Consider the following 19,723-nt stretch of genomic DNA (forward strand, 5'->3'; position numbering starts at 1 on the left):
CCCAAACTAACCTTTAGTGTAATTACCATATTGCCCTTGAAATTTTCTCAGTACACCCCCCTTCCTCCTCCTCCGTCTCCTCCTCCGTTTCGTTTTGAAAAGGAAAAAAAAAACCACCCCTCAAACCCCCCTTAAACCCCTCGATCCATTTACATCGTTTAGGCGATCTTTGAAGGAGATTTAAGCCCCATTCGAAGCATGGACAAGCAACTAGTGATTTGGGACGAAGAATCGGCCGCAAAGGTACGTGTTCCACCTTGTTTCGAAAGTTTTTTTTTTTCACGGTTCGTGCTCCGTTCGGCACTGGATCGCCGAACAAAAGGCTTCTGTTCGGCTGCATAGTGCCGAACAGAAGCCTTCTGTTCGGCAACGCTCTACCGAACAGAAGGCTTCTGTCTGGCACACTGCAGCCGAACAGAAGGCTTCTGTTCGGCACACTGCAGCCGAACAGAAGGCTTCTGTTCGGCACTCTGCAGCCGAACAGAAGCCTTCTCGTGCCAAATCGCGTACCGTGCTGAATTTTGTGCCGAACAGATCCTCTGATTCATTAATTCTTGGTGATAAATTATTTTATATGTAGGGCTATGCTACAACCGAATCGAGTATAATTGGATCAGAATTTGTACTGAATTACACAAGCGAATTTACAACTTACGAGGTATTATAATATATTGTGCAATTTTGTATTAGTTTAGCGAGCTATTTTTACAACTGTGTACTTACATAAATTGTTTAATGTATAGATCTTCAAGAGTAGAGAGGACTTGTGTAATTGGTGTCGTGAAGCTGGGAGGCGAAATGGTTTTGTTGTTGTAATCAAATCATCCGATGCAGGTACCATTTCTAAGAAACCCAGAATTACGTTAGGTTGTGAGAGGGGTGGGACGTACCGAACCACAAAAGAAAAGCGAATAAAGACTGCCTGTGGGACAAAGAAGTGTGGATGCCCTCTTGCATTAAGAGGAAAGAAATTGGATACTGCGGATGATTGGATATTACTGGTCGTATGTGGAGTGCACAATCATCCCGCTGCAGAGAATCTGGAGGGGCACTCATATGCAGGGAGATTATCTGAGCAGGAGACGGAATTGTTAGTGGATATGTCGAAGAGTTTGGTTCGTCCAAAGGACATATTATCCACATTGAAGGAAAGAGATGCCCTCAATGTTACGACTATCAAGACTATCTACAATGTACGTCAACGGTTTAAGGTTGCAGAGAAAGTCGGGAGGTCTGAAATGCAACATCTATTAGGTAAATTATCAGAGGCTAAATATATTGAGTGGCATAGGAATTGTACTAATACGGATGTTGTGCATGACTTATTTTGGGCACACCCTGGCAGCATTGATTTGTTCCGTGCATTTCTCCGTGTGTTGATAATGGATTGCACGTACAAGACGAATAGGTATCGTCTTCCGCTCTTAGAGATTGTGGGGGTGACATCTACTGACATGACATTTTCAGTTGCTTTTGTATACTTAAATTCTGAGGGGGAAGAAAGCTATACTTGGGCATTAGAGAGATTGCGCAGTGTCATAGCTGATGATGTTTTGCCTGAGTTGATTATTACAGATAGAGACTTGGCTTTGATGAATGCAATTCATAGAGTATTTCCTACTGCTAGACATTTATTATGTAGATGGCATATTAGTAGGAATGTTTTGGCCAAGTGCAAAAAATTTTTCGAATTGAAGGAGAAATGGGATAAATTTATTATGAGTTGGAATGTACTAGTGCTGTCCTCCACGGAAGACGAGTATAATGATCGCTGGAGTGCACTGCAGAGAGAGTTCGGTACCTATCCAGATGCACTACAGTATGTGTCAGATACTTGGCTGAGCAAATACAAGGAAAGATTTGTTGCGGCGTGGACTGATACATGCAGGCACTACGGAAATGTGACGACAAATAGGTATCACAAATAAAGACTCATTTAATTTTAATTTGCCTCAATTCTTATATCTAACTTTCATTTGTTTACTAGGGTCGAGAGTGCACATGCAAAGCTCAAAAAGCAGCTTGGATCAAGCCAAGGAAGTTTCGAGTCATCTTGGACTAGAATACATGGATTGATTGAGTTGCAGCACAGCTCCGTTAAAGCCTCATTGGAGAAGAGTTTATTGGTAGTGCAGCACAACTTCAAGCCAGCTGAATTCAAAGAGTTGCGAGGTTTCATATCTATAAGTGCGTTAAATCATGTCCTCGCCCAATCGAAACGAGCCAATTCAGTTGGGTTTGATGATTCAAATTGTGGGTGCGCTATTCGACGCACACATGGTATACCATGTGCTCACCAGATTGCGCGGTACAGGGTGGAAGGTCGGCCCATTCCTCTCGACTGCATAGATCCTCATTGGAGGAAACTTGATATTCTGCCTACCCCCCCCCCCCCCCCCCCCCCGTGCAGCCAATTCAGTTGAGTTGTGATGCAGAGTTAGATTTGATTGCGCTACGATTCAAGAAGTTAGATGGGGCTTCTCAATTGCAGATGATCAAGAAGTTACGAGAGATTGCAAGTCCAGATAGTACACCTCTTTTAGAGCCTGCAAAACGGAAGACCGGTTCACGTGGGCGCGCTTCACTGAAGGTTGATACGTCTACTCGACGTGACCCGTCTGCGTTTGAGTTGGTTCTATCTGGACAGGATAGTTATTCACCTGGTGTTGAGAAAGTTACCATCCGCAATCCATCTACTCAGATTCAAAAGAGACGGCCCAAACAAAAGGTAAGTACCAAATATTTATTTCCTTACAATAGGTATCACAACGTCTACGGGACGGTCCGTGCCATGCCGGTATGTCATGTGCCGATACGGGACATGTCGGGACGTGCCGTGCCGAGATGTGCCGATACGGGACATGTCGGGACGTGCCGTGCCGAGATGTGCCGATACGGGATGTGCCGTGCCGAGATGTGCCGATACGGGATGTGCCGTGCCGAGATGTGCCGATACGGGACATGTTCTGCCATTGTTACATATTTTCTATCATTTGATATTATTTGCAGGTTTTTCGTACTAGAGCCCAGTCACATACGCCCATTATCTATATTGATGCTATTCCTTCTGCCTTGAGACCATACATCCAGCATATCAAGGATGTAAAAGCTGATGGGAATTGCGGATTTAGGGCAATAGCTGACTTACTGGGATTTGGAGAAGATGACTGGGTGCGTGTTAGGAAGGATTTATTGCAAGAGTTGCAATGTCATTCGGACCACTATCGCACATTATATGGTGTGGAAGGGACGATTGCTGAGATCACTCATGCATTATCATATTATGATGATTGTCCACCATATGACAGATGGATGACTATGCCGGACATGGGTCATCTTATAGCATCCTGCTATAATGTTGTCCTATACCATCTCTCGTTGCAACAATGTCTGACATTCCTACCTCTCCGTTCTGTGCCAGTACATCTTCTATCCCGCAAAGATATCGCTATCGGATTCGTAAATGGAAATCATTTTGTTGAGGTACTACGTTCACAACACTTGCGAATATTTAATTTTGCTTATTTAATTTTGCTTATTTATAATTTTGTAGCTATTAATATTTTCTTATTTCTAATTTTGAAGGTGTTCTTGTTGCCGGGACATCCCGTTCCGCCAGTAGCGACCAACTGGCGAAAATATCATCTTCCTTGTGCTACCGGATGGGAAAATTCATATGAAGCACGGATTCAACAGTTCAAAGAGAGCATCTCACCTAATGTTATAATTAGCGAGACAGTAGAGTTAGATTGATTATTTATATATGTACAATTTTTGAAAGTTGTAAATTTTTTTGGCCTCTTAGAGTCATGTACTGTAAAACTCCATCATCAATATAAATCAAAAAATATCTGTCTTCGTATTGTTAGATTGATTGTTATGTGCACTGTTATATTTGTGTAAAATAGAACGGGCCAGGCTTTACAAAGATTACACGTAAATGTACCAAAAATATATATTTTTCATTAATATCAAAGGCTTTACAAAGATTACAAAGGCTCCATCATCAATCCCTATGACGCCATCGTCGACGCGTGTACTGCTGTACGTCCGAATGAGAGGGTCCTGGATCCGAATGAGAGGGTGCTGTACTCGGGCCAGGCTCATCACCCAGAAGTACCTGATGCATCTGAGAAATAGCATCATATAGGTGCCCGGCACCTAGTGACGTAGCCTCTGAGGGACCCATCCGTACAATGTCGGTACTGATACCGAGTGCAGCTGCATTACGCCGCCGGTGCATGTCAGCATCATCATGACCTCCCCTAGCTCCAGAATGAGTACTCGAGCGCAGATGAGGAGGCTGAACTGCAACGTGCGTGATACGGAGATACCACTCCATATATCCCGGTACGCTGTCTGATGGCCGGGTAACTGGGTGGCTCCTGCTCGCCTGGCTCAGCACGTGGTCCTCCCACCGCTCCCAAAGCTGATCCATATAGGAGTAATGTATCCGGTACGAGCCTGCTGTGGAACCTCTGTTGGCTCGCGTAGGGGCTAGTGGCGCTCGAGGGATGGTCTGAATACGACCAAACTGTCTAAGAACCCTTTCTGGATGATAGGGTTCTACGATATCAAGGCACTTGATGGAGCCACTAAAAAATGCGACGGGTATATATGGGCGATCTCCCCGAAGCCGATGATGGGGATCCCAAATAACCTGTAAAACAAAAGGTCCATTTCAGTTTAATACTATATCGCATATTAAAAGTACTGACAAACACAAGCAAATGGTAATATGATACGTACCTCATCGATGCTCAAAAGGTCCAATGACTCACGTAGAACCACTAAATGGTCCATCGTGGTACGGGATGGAGTACCGGGCATCCAGCGGTGCACGCGGGGACTGGCATCAGTATACTCGAGCGACGGGTGAGGACTGAGTGCTGGAAAATGCTCATAAATCCATGCCTGCAGAAGCGTCATATAACCACTGATCTGTCTCACTGATGACCTCGACGCAATCCCCAACTGCCGATACAAATATGCTAAGGCAGCTGTACCCCAGGCATATGTGCTCACCCTATCCAGATCCCGCAGTAAACACAGATACGCTATAGGCACCCTGGTCCCACTCTTATCAGCAAAGAGTGTGCAGCCTAACAAAAATAACAAATAGGCTCGTGCTGCACACTCTATCCTCTGCTGCCTGTCTCTATCAGATACAGAGTGAAACTGAGTCCTCAGCCACTCCATCCTCACAGACTGACCGCGCGATGACAGTACCTCCTGACGCGCGTCTCCAGCTGACACCCCCAACAACTCCACAAGTAGCTCCTCAGCATCCCGATCACTCATCCTCTCAGGAGAAACTGATACTGAGGAACCTGCGACAGGAATCCCTAAAATGGCGGATACATCATCCAACGTGATAGTGATCTCGCCAAATGGTATATGGAAGGTGTTCGTCTCGGGCTGCCATCTCTTTACGAAGCCCGAAATCAGAATCTTATCGATGAATCGATAAGAGCACTGTACTAACTCTACGAGGCCCGACTGCCTCAATAGTGCTCTGAACCTGGTATTTGGTTGGTTTGAAGACCACCACTTCCATTCACCAACCTTGGCAGTATGGTTCATGCACTTTAGTGGAGCTCGTTCCTGTAATATAAATGTATAATTACTACTACTTTATAAAACATCAATAAACAAAATATAATGCTATAACAAATAAACAATACCTGTTGCCTCCAGATGGAAGCTGCTATATGCGTCCTGAAACTGATCAGGACGGACTCATCCTCTGGACCTCCTGGACATGGTCCAACGGACTCATCGTCTTCGCCCCTAGCGGGCATATCATCATGCTCTGACTCAGGAGAGTCCGATGGCATATGAGCAGGCACGGGAGAAGCAATCCTAGCACGACGTCTCCTAGCTGACGCCGTAGGTCTAACTCTGGCGGGACGGGGATCCATGTCTGAAAATATAGAAATTCAATGTTAGGCTATATCAAAGAAAATAATTCAATTGCATACATAAATGTTCGGCACAAAATTCAGCACGGCACGCGATTTGGCACCAGAACCCTTCTGTTCGGCTGCACAGAGCCGAACAGAAGGCTTCTGTTCGGCTGCACAGAGCCGAACAGACTCAGAGCCGGACAGAACCATTCTGTTCGGCACTGTGCAGCCGAACAGAAGGCTTCTGTTCGGCACCGTGCAGCCGAACAGAAGGCTTCTGTTCGGTTGAGTGTTGCCGAACAGAGGGCTTCTGTTCGGCACTGTTCAGCCGAACAGAAGGGTTCTGTTCGGCGATCCAGTGCCGAACGGAGCACTGGAGGCGGGGGGGCGGAGAGCTACCTCGACGTGGTCGTGGAGGCGCCGGCGAGGTGCTCGTTGCTCGGGAGATGGCCGGGGAGGTGGTTCCGGGAGAATGCCGGCGACGAGAGGGAGAAGGGGAGAATGCCGGCGACGAGAGGGAGAAGGGGGAACGGGGGGGTTTTGGGCGAGGGAGAAGGGGGAGACGGAGGGGGTTTGGCCGCCGGCGAGGTGCTTGAGGTGCTTGAGGCGAAGTTTTTTGGGCCTAAGGGAGAAGCCGGCTGGAGTGGAGTTTTGGAGGGGAAGAGCGGGGTTGGGGGGGGGGGTTTGGGGGGTGTAGAGAGCAATTTAGGTGAGGGGGTGGGGAGGGTGAAGGGTAATTTAGGATTTTTTAATTTTTTAGGGGTGTCCTTAGCAAATGGGGGGGTGTAGAGAGTATTTAATTTTTTTTTAATTTTTGGGGGGTGTCCTGAGCAATCGGGGGGGTGTATTTAGAACTACCCCATCCTAGAGCTTTCTTTTACATTGGCTGCTATATCGATGTACAACATGTTTTAGCCCACTAAGTTTGCAGAGGCTAAGAGAGAGTCTCATACGAGTGGTGCATTCAAATTTAAGGTGAAATTTTGAGAGAAATTAAGCACCATTCAACACCTGAATCCGTTATGAACAGAAGGGCATGACCAACGAGCTAACGTTCAGGTCATAATTGGTTGGTTTCTGAGTGGAATGATGCAGAAATATAGCTTGGTTGGTGTGCAGTAAAATAATGTTAAGCTGCCATAATTTCCCCATCCCAGTTAGGCTGCAGTCTAGATAGTAGGAGAAGAGACATCACTTGATTTGTGTGAGGAGTTAATTAGCAGCAAAAAGAACGTTGGGATTTGCAGGTGAAATGACAAGGATTAAGATGACATGAATAGCTTAAGGGCTGTGTTTATGGGGAAAAATTTACCAAAAGAGAAATCCAAGGGCTCATCTGCAAAAAATATAGAAATATAATCCCCTATGGTTACCAGACAAGTTAGTTAGGAAGATAATCTTAAACTAGGTACAAAAATAAATTTTCAAACTTATGAAGAGCAACTTTGTTTGAAAATACCTACAGGTGAAGTCTCAGCTTCTCATTATCAAGTTCGCAAATGAATGCCTACGAGCTGAAGGAATTAGGGCTGTCACTAATATGGCAATAGTGTTTCCTTTCCTTCTTGTCTTTCACATTTCTTGTAGAAATTCATGATCCATTAAAAGGCTACATGATTAGTGATTAAGTTTTGAGAGTTGAGCTTAATAGAGTCCGATCGATATCATACCCAATTTTATTGAGACCGGACCGTGACCCAATTTTTGGAAAGGATAGTTTTGGTTTAAAATTAAGAACCAACCCTACTAACCGGTCCGGGTTAAGTTTGGAATAGAGCTGATCATAAGCCAAGCTACGGGCCTAAATTATATTTATTTTTAAACAAGCATCAAGCTAGGTTACTTTAAAATTTGTCGTGGTGGTAGCACCATAATAGACTTAAAAAATTTAATATTTTTTGTGCCCAAGACCCGTAATCAGCTTTAGTTCTACCTGGCCGAGTAACACCCTCTAAACTAGGAAATTTGTTTTGTAGTTGGAACAAAAATCCCTTGGCCAAGCAATAAAGTTAACACAAGTTTAAGGTTTGCACTGCGTCCATTTCAAGAGGGACGAATTCTAAATTCCTAATGGTGTTGTGACTTTAGCCCCGTTGCCCCATTATAAAAGCCTTAGGGATCGCTGAAAAGCTTCAAGCATTGATGTGTTCAGATTCTCAAATGAGTCGAGCTGCTCTGACTTTACTAACAACCCCCTTTATTGATGCCCCCATCTCTTTCTTCTTTTCCTCTCTCAACTTTGGTGTTCCAAAGAAGAAAAGGTTAAGACCAGCTGAAAACCACTGACCTTTTGACACAAACGTTAGTACCAACAAAAGAGAGGCTGTTCAGCATTCTAAAAAGCTGTGACACAGGAATTAGAATGAGAATCTTGGTAAGCACACCAAAATTTTGGGCCAGAGATCCAAGACACCCTTCTTTCTCATAGAAAGAATTGAGTATAGTTTCTTCCAATCAGCAAGTCCACAGTAATGAGCTTCCATCAAATTAGCTATACAAAAGACCAGTCATTGAAATCTAGAACTGAAGCCCTTATAGCTCAAAAATACCAGCCTAACCATGAACAAACCACCCATCTTGCCTTCTCCATTATTTACATTTTCAATCTGGGTACTTCTAAGCACAGCAAAATTGGAATGGAATAGGTGTGTGTGTGATTAAAGACTTCCCAACCCAAAAAATTAAAAGAAAAAAAAAGGCTTGATGATGGGAGTGACAAAAAAAAAAAAGAACTTTAGAGTCTCTCATTCTTGGTGAAACAATAATTAGATTTCTTAACATCAAACCACTGTCAGGCTGTCATTGGAGAATCTTGGTCTTGTCCTCTCTGGTGAAAGCTCCTCATCTATGGCCTTCCTTTTGTTGCTGCTGCTGTTCTTGTTATTGTTGCTGCAGCTACTGGTGGTGCTGCTGCTGCTGCCGTCATTACTACTGTTATTGCTGTCCTCCTGTTGCTGCTGTTGCTCGTTGCAATTGGATTTCCCTTTTAGTATATGGAGTCTGAGCCTTTTCATGTCTGAGAGCTGTACTGGCTTGAGAAAGAACTCCTCAGCTCCTCCTTCCAAGCACCTGTGATCAGTGCACATCAAGGCATTCCATCTTAGTTAGAAAGAGGAGCAGGAGAAATCTCAATTGGGGGCTTTCCATCCCTCTTCTGTGATGACATCAAGTCAGTACATCCAGCAAAATCTAACAATAAGTTCACCAAGAAACACAAAATCTAACAAAAACAAGGAAAAGATTTTGGGATGTTTGCCTAGTTTGGCATATGGGGCTGCCTTTTTCCAATGATTCCTTTCCAGATTTGACTGGAAAAAGTTAAGCCCCAAGGCAACTTTTTTTTTTTTTCACCACAGAATTTTATTGGAAGCGAAATCTAGCCCATGGGCTCTACTTAGATCTCCCCCTATTAAAAGGCCTGAACTTGGATGTATGCTACATACTTGCACCATGCAATGCATTAATTGGCAGGAGCGAAGCAGAGTAGGTTTGATTGGAACTGAGCAATTATTTGCTTTCCTTCTGTTATCTTTCAAAGAATGAAATGAGATGGAATTAAAATAAATAAAAAGACTCCTATCCATTTATTGCAGTACCCATAAAGTAATGAATGGCTTCAAGTTTGGGGAAATTTGCACCCAGTGGTCCAATCAAGTCAGAAATAGTTCCTTTATTCATGGGCACTCATGAAGGACACCTTTAGGACAGAAATCCATCCCCCAATTTTTAATTCCTCTCCTTTGCCTCCTTTCCTAGCTATGCCTGCGTAAAAAATCATCTAGGTTTCTTGACCTCTGATCTTATTTAATTGAACATGTCAAGAACCTTCTGAAATTTTGAGATCAGTTAAAATTTGGGTGCAAATAAAAAAAAAAATCCACCTCTACAAAAGAAGAGGGACAAAAAGAACTTTGGTGTATCTCTACAAAACCTAATGCCTAAGAAAATTGGAAAAAGGAATCCTAGCACCATCTACGTTTCTTTTGACCACATCTTATTCTTCTCTTTTGCCTTTTCAAACTGTGGCATGGTAAAAATTGCGTTTATATTGAAAACAAAACTCTAATGCAATTTTTTTTTTTTTTTCAAAAACAAAAAGAGGAGGACTCTGTTTTGTTAGATTGATCAAATAATGCCAAAAAGAGGGGACTTGTTGCAGGTCTGACCTGCTGATCCTGGAAGGCACATTCTCAGATGACATGATCACAACTGGGATATCTTTAAGAGAAGAGGACCCCTGCTTCAACAATAAGACCACAGCACAATAAATCTCTTGAAACAAAATCAAACAAAGCAACCATCAGCCAAACAATGTTAATAAAAGCAACTTTGACACCAAAAAAAGCACCATCAACCAAAGAATGTTCATAAAAGCAATAGTTAATAATTAAAACTACCTTAATCTTCTTCAGCAGATCATAACCTGTCATTCCTGGCATACAGTAATCTGTGATAACCAAATTCACCTCAATCTCCTGAAATAAAAAACCCCATCAAGAAGATCAAAACCATCCAAATATCTCAAAGCAAAAAAAAATGAAACCATGCAGCAAACTATGGTGAATAAATTACATGCTGCTTTGGGGGAAGAGAAGGTGTGGTGTCCTGGCCCTCCCTGAGCCCCAGCAATTCCAGAGCCTTGCTTCCAGACTCCACTGTGGTAACTGAGACATCAAACCATGAGCAACCAAAACTACTAAGACATCAGGAGATGGGCGATTCCTTTGTTTTCTATTTTGTTGAACCACCACCAATGAGAGCATACCTTGGTAGGAGGAGGTCTTGAGGAGCCTCTCAATGAGCTTCCTGTCAATAACGCTGTCATCCACAGCCAGAACATGGAACTGAGCCTCTGCCTCCACTGTCATAGCTTCTTGATGTTGTTGTGGTGATTGTTGATTTCTTTGCACCATCACAGCAGCAGTAAAGAAATGATAATAGATGGAGGGTGGGGAGAGATGGAGAAAGAGTAGAAGAACAGGAGGAGGTGGAGGTTGGGTTGGTGTTTTCTTGGTTCCTCTCTCTCTCTCTCTCTCTCTCTCTCTGGGGTGATTGGATTCTCTATGGGGGAGGAGAGGAACGAAATGAGAGGCAGGAGATATAAGCCATCCCACCAAAATACCACCGCATGGAAAGCAAGATCCGACCAGATTTTCACCCAAATCTCTCCAAAAATTCACCCCATTATTGAATTGGAGAGCAAGCAATCCATACACACCTTCTTGTCTCCTTTTCTGTTGTCCCCTTTCCCCTCGTAGTCTTGTGTTGTTTTATTACAAGGACTAGCCTTAAAGTGCACCGCGGACCCTGTTATAGATTAGATTGGAATCCCATCCCATTTTCCTCCACCAGCCTCGGTTTAGCGTAAACGACCGTTGTAACGGCCGTTATTGTAGTTTACAAGCATCTTATTGCTACATGGCTCTTTAATTGTTCATATGATGAAATTTATGTCATTAAATTTTTATATTTATATCACCTCAAAGTCCATGCTTAATATTATAAATGCATTATCTTGATCAAATATTATTTAAATACATACATGATCAAATGATACCCTTCTATTTCCTCATAACATGCATGTAACTGAATTCAGCTATTGTAAAAAGCTACACAAAATAATAGTGGTGATTCATATTTTAACAATGTTGCCAATTTAAATAGAAAATATTCCTAAATAATGGATCCTATCAAATATCAATACTTAGCACCATAACAATAATAACGATTATTACCCGGCAGCCCATTTTTTGATAAAATAATATCATTATATTTATTATTATTTGCTATAATAATAAAAATAAATGTTAATAATAGAAAACTAACACCATTGTTTGCCCAATAAAAAAATGTTGCTCTCATCCTGCATTAAAAAAATCGAGATTATTCTTATTATCGATGTAGGATAATTGCAGAGAAGAGAGAAGGAAGAAGAGAAGAGAAAAAAAAAGAAGGAGAACTAAGCTTTTCATCTGGCTCTGCTGTGGCTTCACACCAAGGTTTCAGAAAAGGAGAGGTTATTTTCATTCAATTATTGCGTAACCCTAAACAAGTGCATGGATCCATATATCTAGGATTACAAATTAACAAAAAGATTCATGCAAAGAAAACAATCCCAATTAATCTAAAATAAATTAAATCAATCCAGCCACAACGAAAATAGCTGCATCGTCCTCCTGCGTGACGGTCGTGGCTCTGCGTAACAGGCGGTCTGATACTGATATTTGTACCAATTATATTGTAGATCTCTCGTATTGGAAAGATGAGCTCTCTTAAATGAATTTCCACTCTATTATTCCACGAAAAATTTAATAGGATCATGTTAAACTAGTTGATTCGATAGGACCGCCCACAATTTTTTTTAAAAAAAATGATATTTGAAAAAAATGGGAAAAAAAAAGGCAAGAATCGTTATAACGGCGTTATTTAAAACCTAGGGAGCAAAGGGGGGCTGGGGTCCTCCGGAGGTACAGTGTAAAGGATCTCATTACGTCTTGTGATGAGTTGAGTTGGGTTGGGTTGAAAGCAAGATAGTGGTGGTGGTGGCCCGCCCGATCCCCGCCCAAGATCCGCTGACGTCACCCCCGGCCCCTCTTCCTTTCTTTTTCCAGTTGTGTGAAATCATGCGGTCTTTGCCGTATCTTCCCCCACACCCACTCCGGAAGCATTTCCATGTGACGCCCCTCAGATTTGCCTCCCCCTCTCTCTCTCTCTCCCCATCTCTATTCTCTCTTTGGACTCTGATGGGGCCAATATATAATTCCAAACCAAATCATAAACACCACCCTTTCATATCTTCCACACCATATTAATAATGGATTAAATATATGTGAGACCCAAGGGATACAATTGAGGGGCAAGTTGTGTGATGGTGAGATGCCTTCTCATTTTAGTAGTTAGGAAATGATCTCCATTGCACACACTATAGTATATACCTCCTAAGTGATATCCCTTGCCCTAATTGTCTAAATCATTAAAGTACTGTATTTTATGTGCTTAAATTATGTAGGCCTTTCAGTCTAATCGGGGGAGAGACAATTCTGGCAATTGGCTTGTTCTAAGACTAATGACTTAGAATGGAATCTTTTAAATTATTTTAAATTATGCTGTATACTAGTTTCGCACGAGTCTTCTTTATGATCGCATCTTTCAAGGACTATTTTGAGATGCATTTAACACAAACCTAGATCTCGACGAGGCACTTTCTTGTTCATTTTCGCACATGCCGACCATGTCAAATCTTGCTTGATTTTTGTCAAGATTATTTATGTTTTTTCTACAATGTATACTTAATTTTAAACTCCTTGGGCCAGAGAGAGGTATATTATACTGTCGCATTTCCCATGGATTTGGGGAGTTATGAGGACCACCAGGCACTAGCAATTGGTTTCTCTCTAGGAGTAACTATTTTAAAATGATGTTGAAACTTGTATGTATAGACAAGTCAATCTTCTTTAGTATCTATTATCTTCAGTGACAACTATGCGTGTCGATGAGACTTTGATTTCAAGGAAGTAACCTCCAACCATCTCTACCAATTCTTCATTTCCATATCATTCATGATTCGTTGATGTATCGAATATCAAACCCTCTTTTCACTCAGCTATCCAGCTCTAATTTTCTGGCGAATAGAAAAAGATATAGCATAACCTTTGGGAGCTGTAAAAGACCACCAGACATTGGCTTCTAACCATTTTGAAATGGTGCATTTAAATTATACTAGTAAATGTATACATGCGAATGCACATCTAGATAGTAATAAAAAGATTCTAATGTATGCAATCAAATATGTACTTGTTTTTCCAAAAAATTGCTTATCTCTCATTATTAATGTTTTATTTTAATAAATTCTGTATTAGATTAAATAAAGATTGTGTTTATGTACTAACTAGAGTTCAACGATTGCAATGGTAAAAAAACAAAAATCATTTAGAAATACGTACTAATTCTAAAATAGGAATTAATGGTGCTTTTGTATGCGGTATAAATTTAAAACTTTTCCGCACAAATTTACCCTAATTCCAACCTTCTTTATTGACCAATTAGCACTTAGTTGAGATATTGAGCTCATCAAACAACCTCTTGTGCATATGGACATCTCAAACAGGTTTTTTTTTTTAAAAAAAAATATATCATTTATGATTCTTCTCCAACATACTAAATCATTACTCTTCATATATCTCCCCAATTTTAAATTTTAATATTTTACTTTGTTGCATGTGTATGCTCATTAAGGTCGCATTACACTACATTATTACTCTGCATGTTGATATCCCCACACATGGGATGTGTGCACCTGGGTCACTCTTCTTGCTGCTTGGCTCATTAAAGATAGAAGGAATAAGCCCTCAAAACACTACTGCCAACCACCAAACTTCAAGCAATCCAATGTACATTTTAAAACACAGTTCTCTTAAAAGAAAAAAATAATAATCAGAAGACAGGATTAAAGGGCAAATTGCTTAGTCTTCAAATCCCAACTAGGTGGAGGATGTTGACATCCTAACAAGCAAGAAATGATCCCCTTGGGTGCTCTATTTATCGCTTCCTTCCCTTCCCTTCCCTTCCCTATGAATGACTCAAAACACACAGACTCGAAGACTCAAAAACAATGCTGCCAACCAAGAAACTAGAAACGGCCAAATGTCAGTCCCATAAAATTTTGATTTTTTTTTTTAAGGTGAAAGTTGGTAAATGTAATTGAAGGAATAATTAGCATCACAACCGCAATTAATATTTAGGTGAAATGGTCGCCAACGTGTATGTTTTATTTAATGACATGCTCCTTGGTCACATCAATGGCCATATTTCATAATATCCCTTATTCAGGGCCGGCTCGAGCCTTAGGCGACTGAGGCGGTCGCCTAAGGCCCCCGGCTCGAGGAAGGCCCCTCTTTGCCGCCTAGCGCCTGCTTTATGCCTTCACATCCGAAAGCTAGCCAGCTAGGAGCAGGACTGTAGCTTGTAGGAGGAATGGAGCCATGGAGGATGTCTGTCCCGCCTGCCGCCTGGCTACACCGCTATAGTGGGTTCCCGTCGACGGACAGCGACTCAGCGAGAAGAGCTACGGCTATAGGTGACACCATGACTGGTGAGCTACGAGCCTACGACAAGGACAACCAACGGCAACGGACATTTCCTGATTTCCTCCCCCCTTTTCTTCTCTGAGTTCTCTCCCTCCTCTTCTCTCCCAGTGCTTTTTTTTTTTCTGAACCTTCTCGGCCAGGCCCCAGACTCCGATTCTTCTCCAGTTTCTCGACGACTCGACCGTCGATGGCTTCTTCAGTTCTTGGGCCGCCGGCTGCCCCTGCTCCGAAGTCCGGAGACCGGAGTCCGGACCTCCTCTGTCTTCTCTAGCTCTCCCCGGCTCCTCCGGCCTTCGCAGCTCCGCTCTAATCCTCCTCGGCTCCTCGCCTCCTCGGCAGCTCAGCTCCTCCGGCCTCTGCTCCTCGCCGACTCGCTGACATCGCCATCCTCGGCTCCTCCATCCTCTGCTTCTCGCCGTCCTCGGCTCCTCGCCTCCTCCGTCCTCCGCTCCTCGCCGACTCGTCGTCCTTGGCTCCTCCGTTTACGGTCCACCGACCACCTGAGTCATGAGGCACCGTCACCACCGTGGCACCATCCTCCGGCTCCAACTTTCGAGAGGCAAGAACTTAAGGTTCGTTTGCCAAATGCCAAAGGCCCAAAGTTCATCGTCCACACTCCACGGCAGAGTTTAGACATTTTAAATAGCTTTGGGGAGACATACATGTTAGCATAATATGGTATTCCTAAATTAGTTGGTGTTCTGTAGACTGTAGTTGTCTTTCATTATTTTTTTTTTTGTACTTCATCGAAAAAGAAAACCAGAATTAATGTACTTCATCAAATGGTATATACTGATTAGTCATTACTGATTACTGAACAAAAAGATTTTTGGTCCAAATGTAGGTTCGTTGTGACTTCGGCGGTTCGGCCTCTTTTCGTTGTCAAGTTCGGCACTATTCGGCCTCTTCTCGACACAAGTTTGTTTTTCTTGACACATCAAGTTATATCATTTTTAACTTTTTTATATTTTGATTTATTTATGGTGTTTTTTTAATTGCTTTATTTGATAATGTTATTATCAAATGAATAGGTGGATTAATTTAGAAGTGAAAATAGTATTTTAATGGATCTTGAGTATAAAAATTTGATTAGTAATTTTGCATCTCAAAAAGCTAGACGAATTATTTTTAAATAAAATTTTAAAATATTTTATAATTATTAAAAAAAATTTATTATTTGAAAAAAAAAAGGCCTCTTCTAGAGAGTTCGCCTTAGGCCCCCAAATGTTTTGGGCCGCCCCTGCCCTTATTCCTCTGGTCTAAAGAGTTCCATATATCCTTTTCTCTGTTTCAGTCTTTCAGATAGTTCATGCCTCACTGTACCCTTTTTTTCTCTTGTTTTCTTAAATAATCATGCTTTCTGTTCTAATACATAACACAAACTCGTCCAACGCCTATTGCTGAGACCATGCATACTGAAATCCATGGCTCTACGTCTGCTGCATGCACTTGTGTTCTGCATCTCCACGTATCGCAGGCACAGTTCAAAGTTCTCAGCTCAATTAAATAAAAATCAATCAGCTTAGGTGTAGAGGACTCTTATGGTCCAATGGATCTTTACCTCTCCAAGTCTAAGGTGATGCTAAAAATTATTTTGAAGACCTTATTCCTCTATGCATCCTGATGACTAATTAAATTCCTGCTTTAGAGGAGACAACAAGAGAAGTAACAAAGAAGAGAAGTGTCATAATTGAAGGGATTGAATGTTTAACTGAGAATGAAACTAAAATAAGGCCTTCCAAATGCGAAGTGGAACTAGAAACAATACTCCATGCCTCAAGCAAGCTGAGCCGTGCATTAAAGCATCTTGTGGCAAAACTGAACTCATTCAACTCAATGCCAATGGCAGACTCTGGGAATCTGTTTGATGCCTGCAAAACGTCATGGAACAACCCTCGTAAATGCTGTAGCATCTGCCTCGAAACTGCTGAAGATCCCAACAAATCTGGATGTAAGGTTGGTTGCCGTGAAATGATTGCACTAGTACAATGTATAGTCTCTCAGCATCACAATAGTTCTTTGAAAGAAAAAAAAAAATATAAAAAATATTCTTCCTTTTTTCTGAATAAATGGTAAAAGAGTGTGATTTCGAACCATTGGAAAAGTAAATTGCGTACAGCAGACGAAGATAAAGCCTCGATAAGCCTATTCTAACGTAAATTATATTGGTGAGATTGTTTTGTATTGCTTACTCAAGTGCATAGGACGGTTGTTTGATGCCTTTTCCTGCGTTGTAGAAATGAGCGGAGGAGGTTATTTTTTATTTACAAATGTTGGTGCTCAAAATTCGATTTGACATATGGATATATGCTGATAGATGAGATGCTCTGCCTGGTGGAATTGAACAAACGTTGCGTAGTACTAGAACCGTTCTATACTTATAAAAAACGATCATATGTCGTCGAAATGTGTCTCGTTGGAGATCCATCGATACTTAAATCGAACAAAATTTTTTTAAAAAATAAAAGAGATAAAAGAGAGGTAGAAGTTTTAGAATATAGTAAAAAAAAATTTCTTCGTTGTTTTCGGGAGAAGAAAGGATGCGAATCTGCATGATTAGGATCGCGAGGTTCGCAGACGAATAGCTGAGCTATTTTCATACATGCTGATTCAGGCAATGAGGATACTCTTTTTTAGGCGCACTACGATTGAGTGCTTGTCTTATCTATCAGTCAATTACTATATTTCTTTTTAGGTGGAACAAGATTGCGCCGAGCTGTAACCGATTGCTGATTATTCAAAGATTTGATCAGTCATTGATTTTGCTGGACACATATCGTTATTTGATTCAATAGGCTGAGCTGTCATGTGAGATTTTAAGGATAATGAACCCAAGCTATATCAACAAGTATGATCACAAATTCAAATGTGCTAGCTTAACATGCCAGTGGAATCATCCCCCACCAAAATTAAAAAAAAAAAAGGGTACAACCACAAAGGTTTTTATGATGAAGTGCTGCATCTTTACAAGCAGCAAGTTTGTTGGATCTTGGATGTGATGACTCTCTCGAGTTCTATCATTGGTCTTGTAGATTCTTCTGAGATGTATCAAATTTTTAATGAGAAAAATGTGGAATTTCACCATTCAGCTTCGAGCACATGATATCTCCTTCACAGGAGAGGGTACAACATTGGTCTTGTAGCTAATTTAACTCCCATTGGCACCAACAAGTTTAAAATTAAACATCCCTTATTATTTAGGTGCTCACCATAGGAATCCAAAGAACAAATTTTTCCTTTCCATATAAGCTTAAAGCACATATCTCATACCTTTGTTGAGTCCCAAAGCAAGTTTGGTACAACTAGATTTATATGATACCCTATCACTTCTTTGGTGGAACAACCTAATTCATAATGGAATTTGAGATCTTTCAGCCCTATCCACTTCAGCTTCACACTAAATTAATCTTGGGCAGGCCTAACATAATACAAAAATCTTAGTTCATCCAGGTAACTTCTCTGTCTACAATTCCTTAGCTATTAATTCATTTCTGTGACTCTCTCTGGTTTATAGATGCTAATGTATGGTGATATGTCCCATTCATGATCAGACAATGTGCATTATCGAACTTCTCCTTAATTGCTCAAGTTTTTGAAATCTAGTGGTAATTTAACAGAAATGGGATCCCATCTTAGCACTTAAATATTCTGAAGATGTTTTTTTTTTTATTTATTTATGGTGAAAGAAGCAAAAAATTACATTGATTCTAAGTGCAAAATTGAGAGAACTAAAAAACAATATATGAAACAAAAACTTTTTTGAATCAACAAGCTCAAATCAGTAACTTTTTGAGATTTAGCTCAAAAAGAAAAAAAAATTTCCGAGATATGCTCATAAACAGTGGAACCAAGGCCATTGCAGGTCATAATCAAATAGCGACCGCAATAACAACAAGAGAATAATGGCATCTGATTGATCCTCACTTGAAAAAGAAAGGCTTTGGTACGAAGACATATCACCTATCATACAAAGAATCCAAGATCTCCAATTTGTAAATTTCCACCTAACTTGCAGATAAGAATGGTATGTTTAGTCCTATACCTGAGAAGATGCTTGCTATTGCTTGAAATGGAAATCATACTGTTGCCTTTCTCGCAACATCCTTTTGAAAGTAGCCTTCATGGTAGCATCAAACTTTGATATCATCCCAAGACAAAAAAAAGAAGCCAGCTTTATGTTTTCCCCTATCCCCTATATAATAACATAAACATAGTTTAACCTTTACATTATAACAGCCGTCAAAGTTGTTTCATAGGCCCTTATTACATTATAAGTATATATAGTAGAGATTCAAATAAAGACTATTGTTTCGATATTATCTTATTATATGGTAGATTGGGAAAACGATAACCATTATATTTATTGTAGCCATCTTCTTCAATAAGGCTGCTTCCCAAAGCAATGGGGCATCAAGGGTCTTCTTTTATCGAGTTCAACCCTATGAAAAGGACCACATTGCCCTCTACAGTGCACGGATTACACATTACCACTGTATCGTACTCGAAGGTTGCCATCAGAAGATGGATGACTATATACCATATATATAGTGCACCATTATTAATAGTTGTTCATCTTCTGATGGCGGTCATCGAGCATGATACAATGCGCTGCAGAGAATCTTCTTCTCGTAAGAAGAAGCTCTCTCTCGGGAGAGGAGAGTTTCCCCCATATCTCTCAATTTCTCTAATACCTACTAGTCCTAGGTTTTTCCTTTTTTTTTTCTATAAGAA

The 19,723-nt window shown here is 41.2% G+C and overlaps 2 protein-coding genes across 2 annotated transcripts; one reads left to right on the forward strand and one right to left on the reverse strand.

The window, feature by feature from the left end:
• Nucleotides 1-611: 611 nt before the first annotated feature.
• LOC149751041 (protein FAR1-RELATED SEQUENCE 5-like) lies at nucleotides 612-2,717 on the forward strand. The gene is made up of 2 exons (XM_089928334.1): nucleotides 612-1,915; nucleotides 1,988-2,717. Exons 1-2 carry the CDS (start codon nucleotides 1,101-1,103, stop codon nucleotides 2,421-2,423), a joined length of 1,251 nt encoding a protein of 416 aa, XP_089784460.1. The 5' UTR covers nucleotides 612-1,100; the 3' UTR covers nucleotides 2,424-2,717.
• Nucleotides 2,718-8,350: 5,633 nt separating this feature from the next.
• LOC103701641 (two-component response regulator ORR9-like) lies at nucleotides 8,351-11,190 on the reverse strand. Its single transcript, XM_008783785.4, has 5 exons — nucleotides 10,672-11,190; nucleotides 10,479-10,570; nucleotides 10,304-10,381; nucleotides 10,073-10,143; nucleotides 8,351-8,975 (listed from the first exon to the last, which is right to left on the reverse strand). The coding sequence occupies exons 1-5, from the start codon at nucleotides 10,817-10,819 to the stop codon at nucleotides 8,687-8,689; spliced, it is 678 nt and encodes a 225-aa protein (XP_008782007.3). The 5' UTR covers nucleotides 10,820-11,190; the 3' UTR covers nucleotides 8,351-8,686.
• Between the last annotated feature and the right edge of the window lie 8,533 nt (nucleotides 11,191-19,723).

The sequence above is a fragment of the Phoenix dactylifera genome, chromosome 17, assembly GCF_051530095.1.
Source record: "Phoenix dactylifera cultivar Ajwa chromosome 17, Ajwa_hap1_PhDact_Kaust_v1.1, whole genome shotgun sequence".
Taxonomy (NCBI): Eukaryota; Viridiplantae; Streptophyta; class Magnoliopsida; order Arecales; family Arecaceae; genus Phoenix; species Phoenix dactylifera.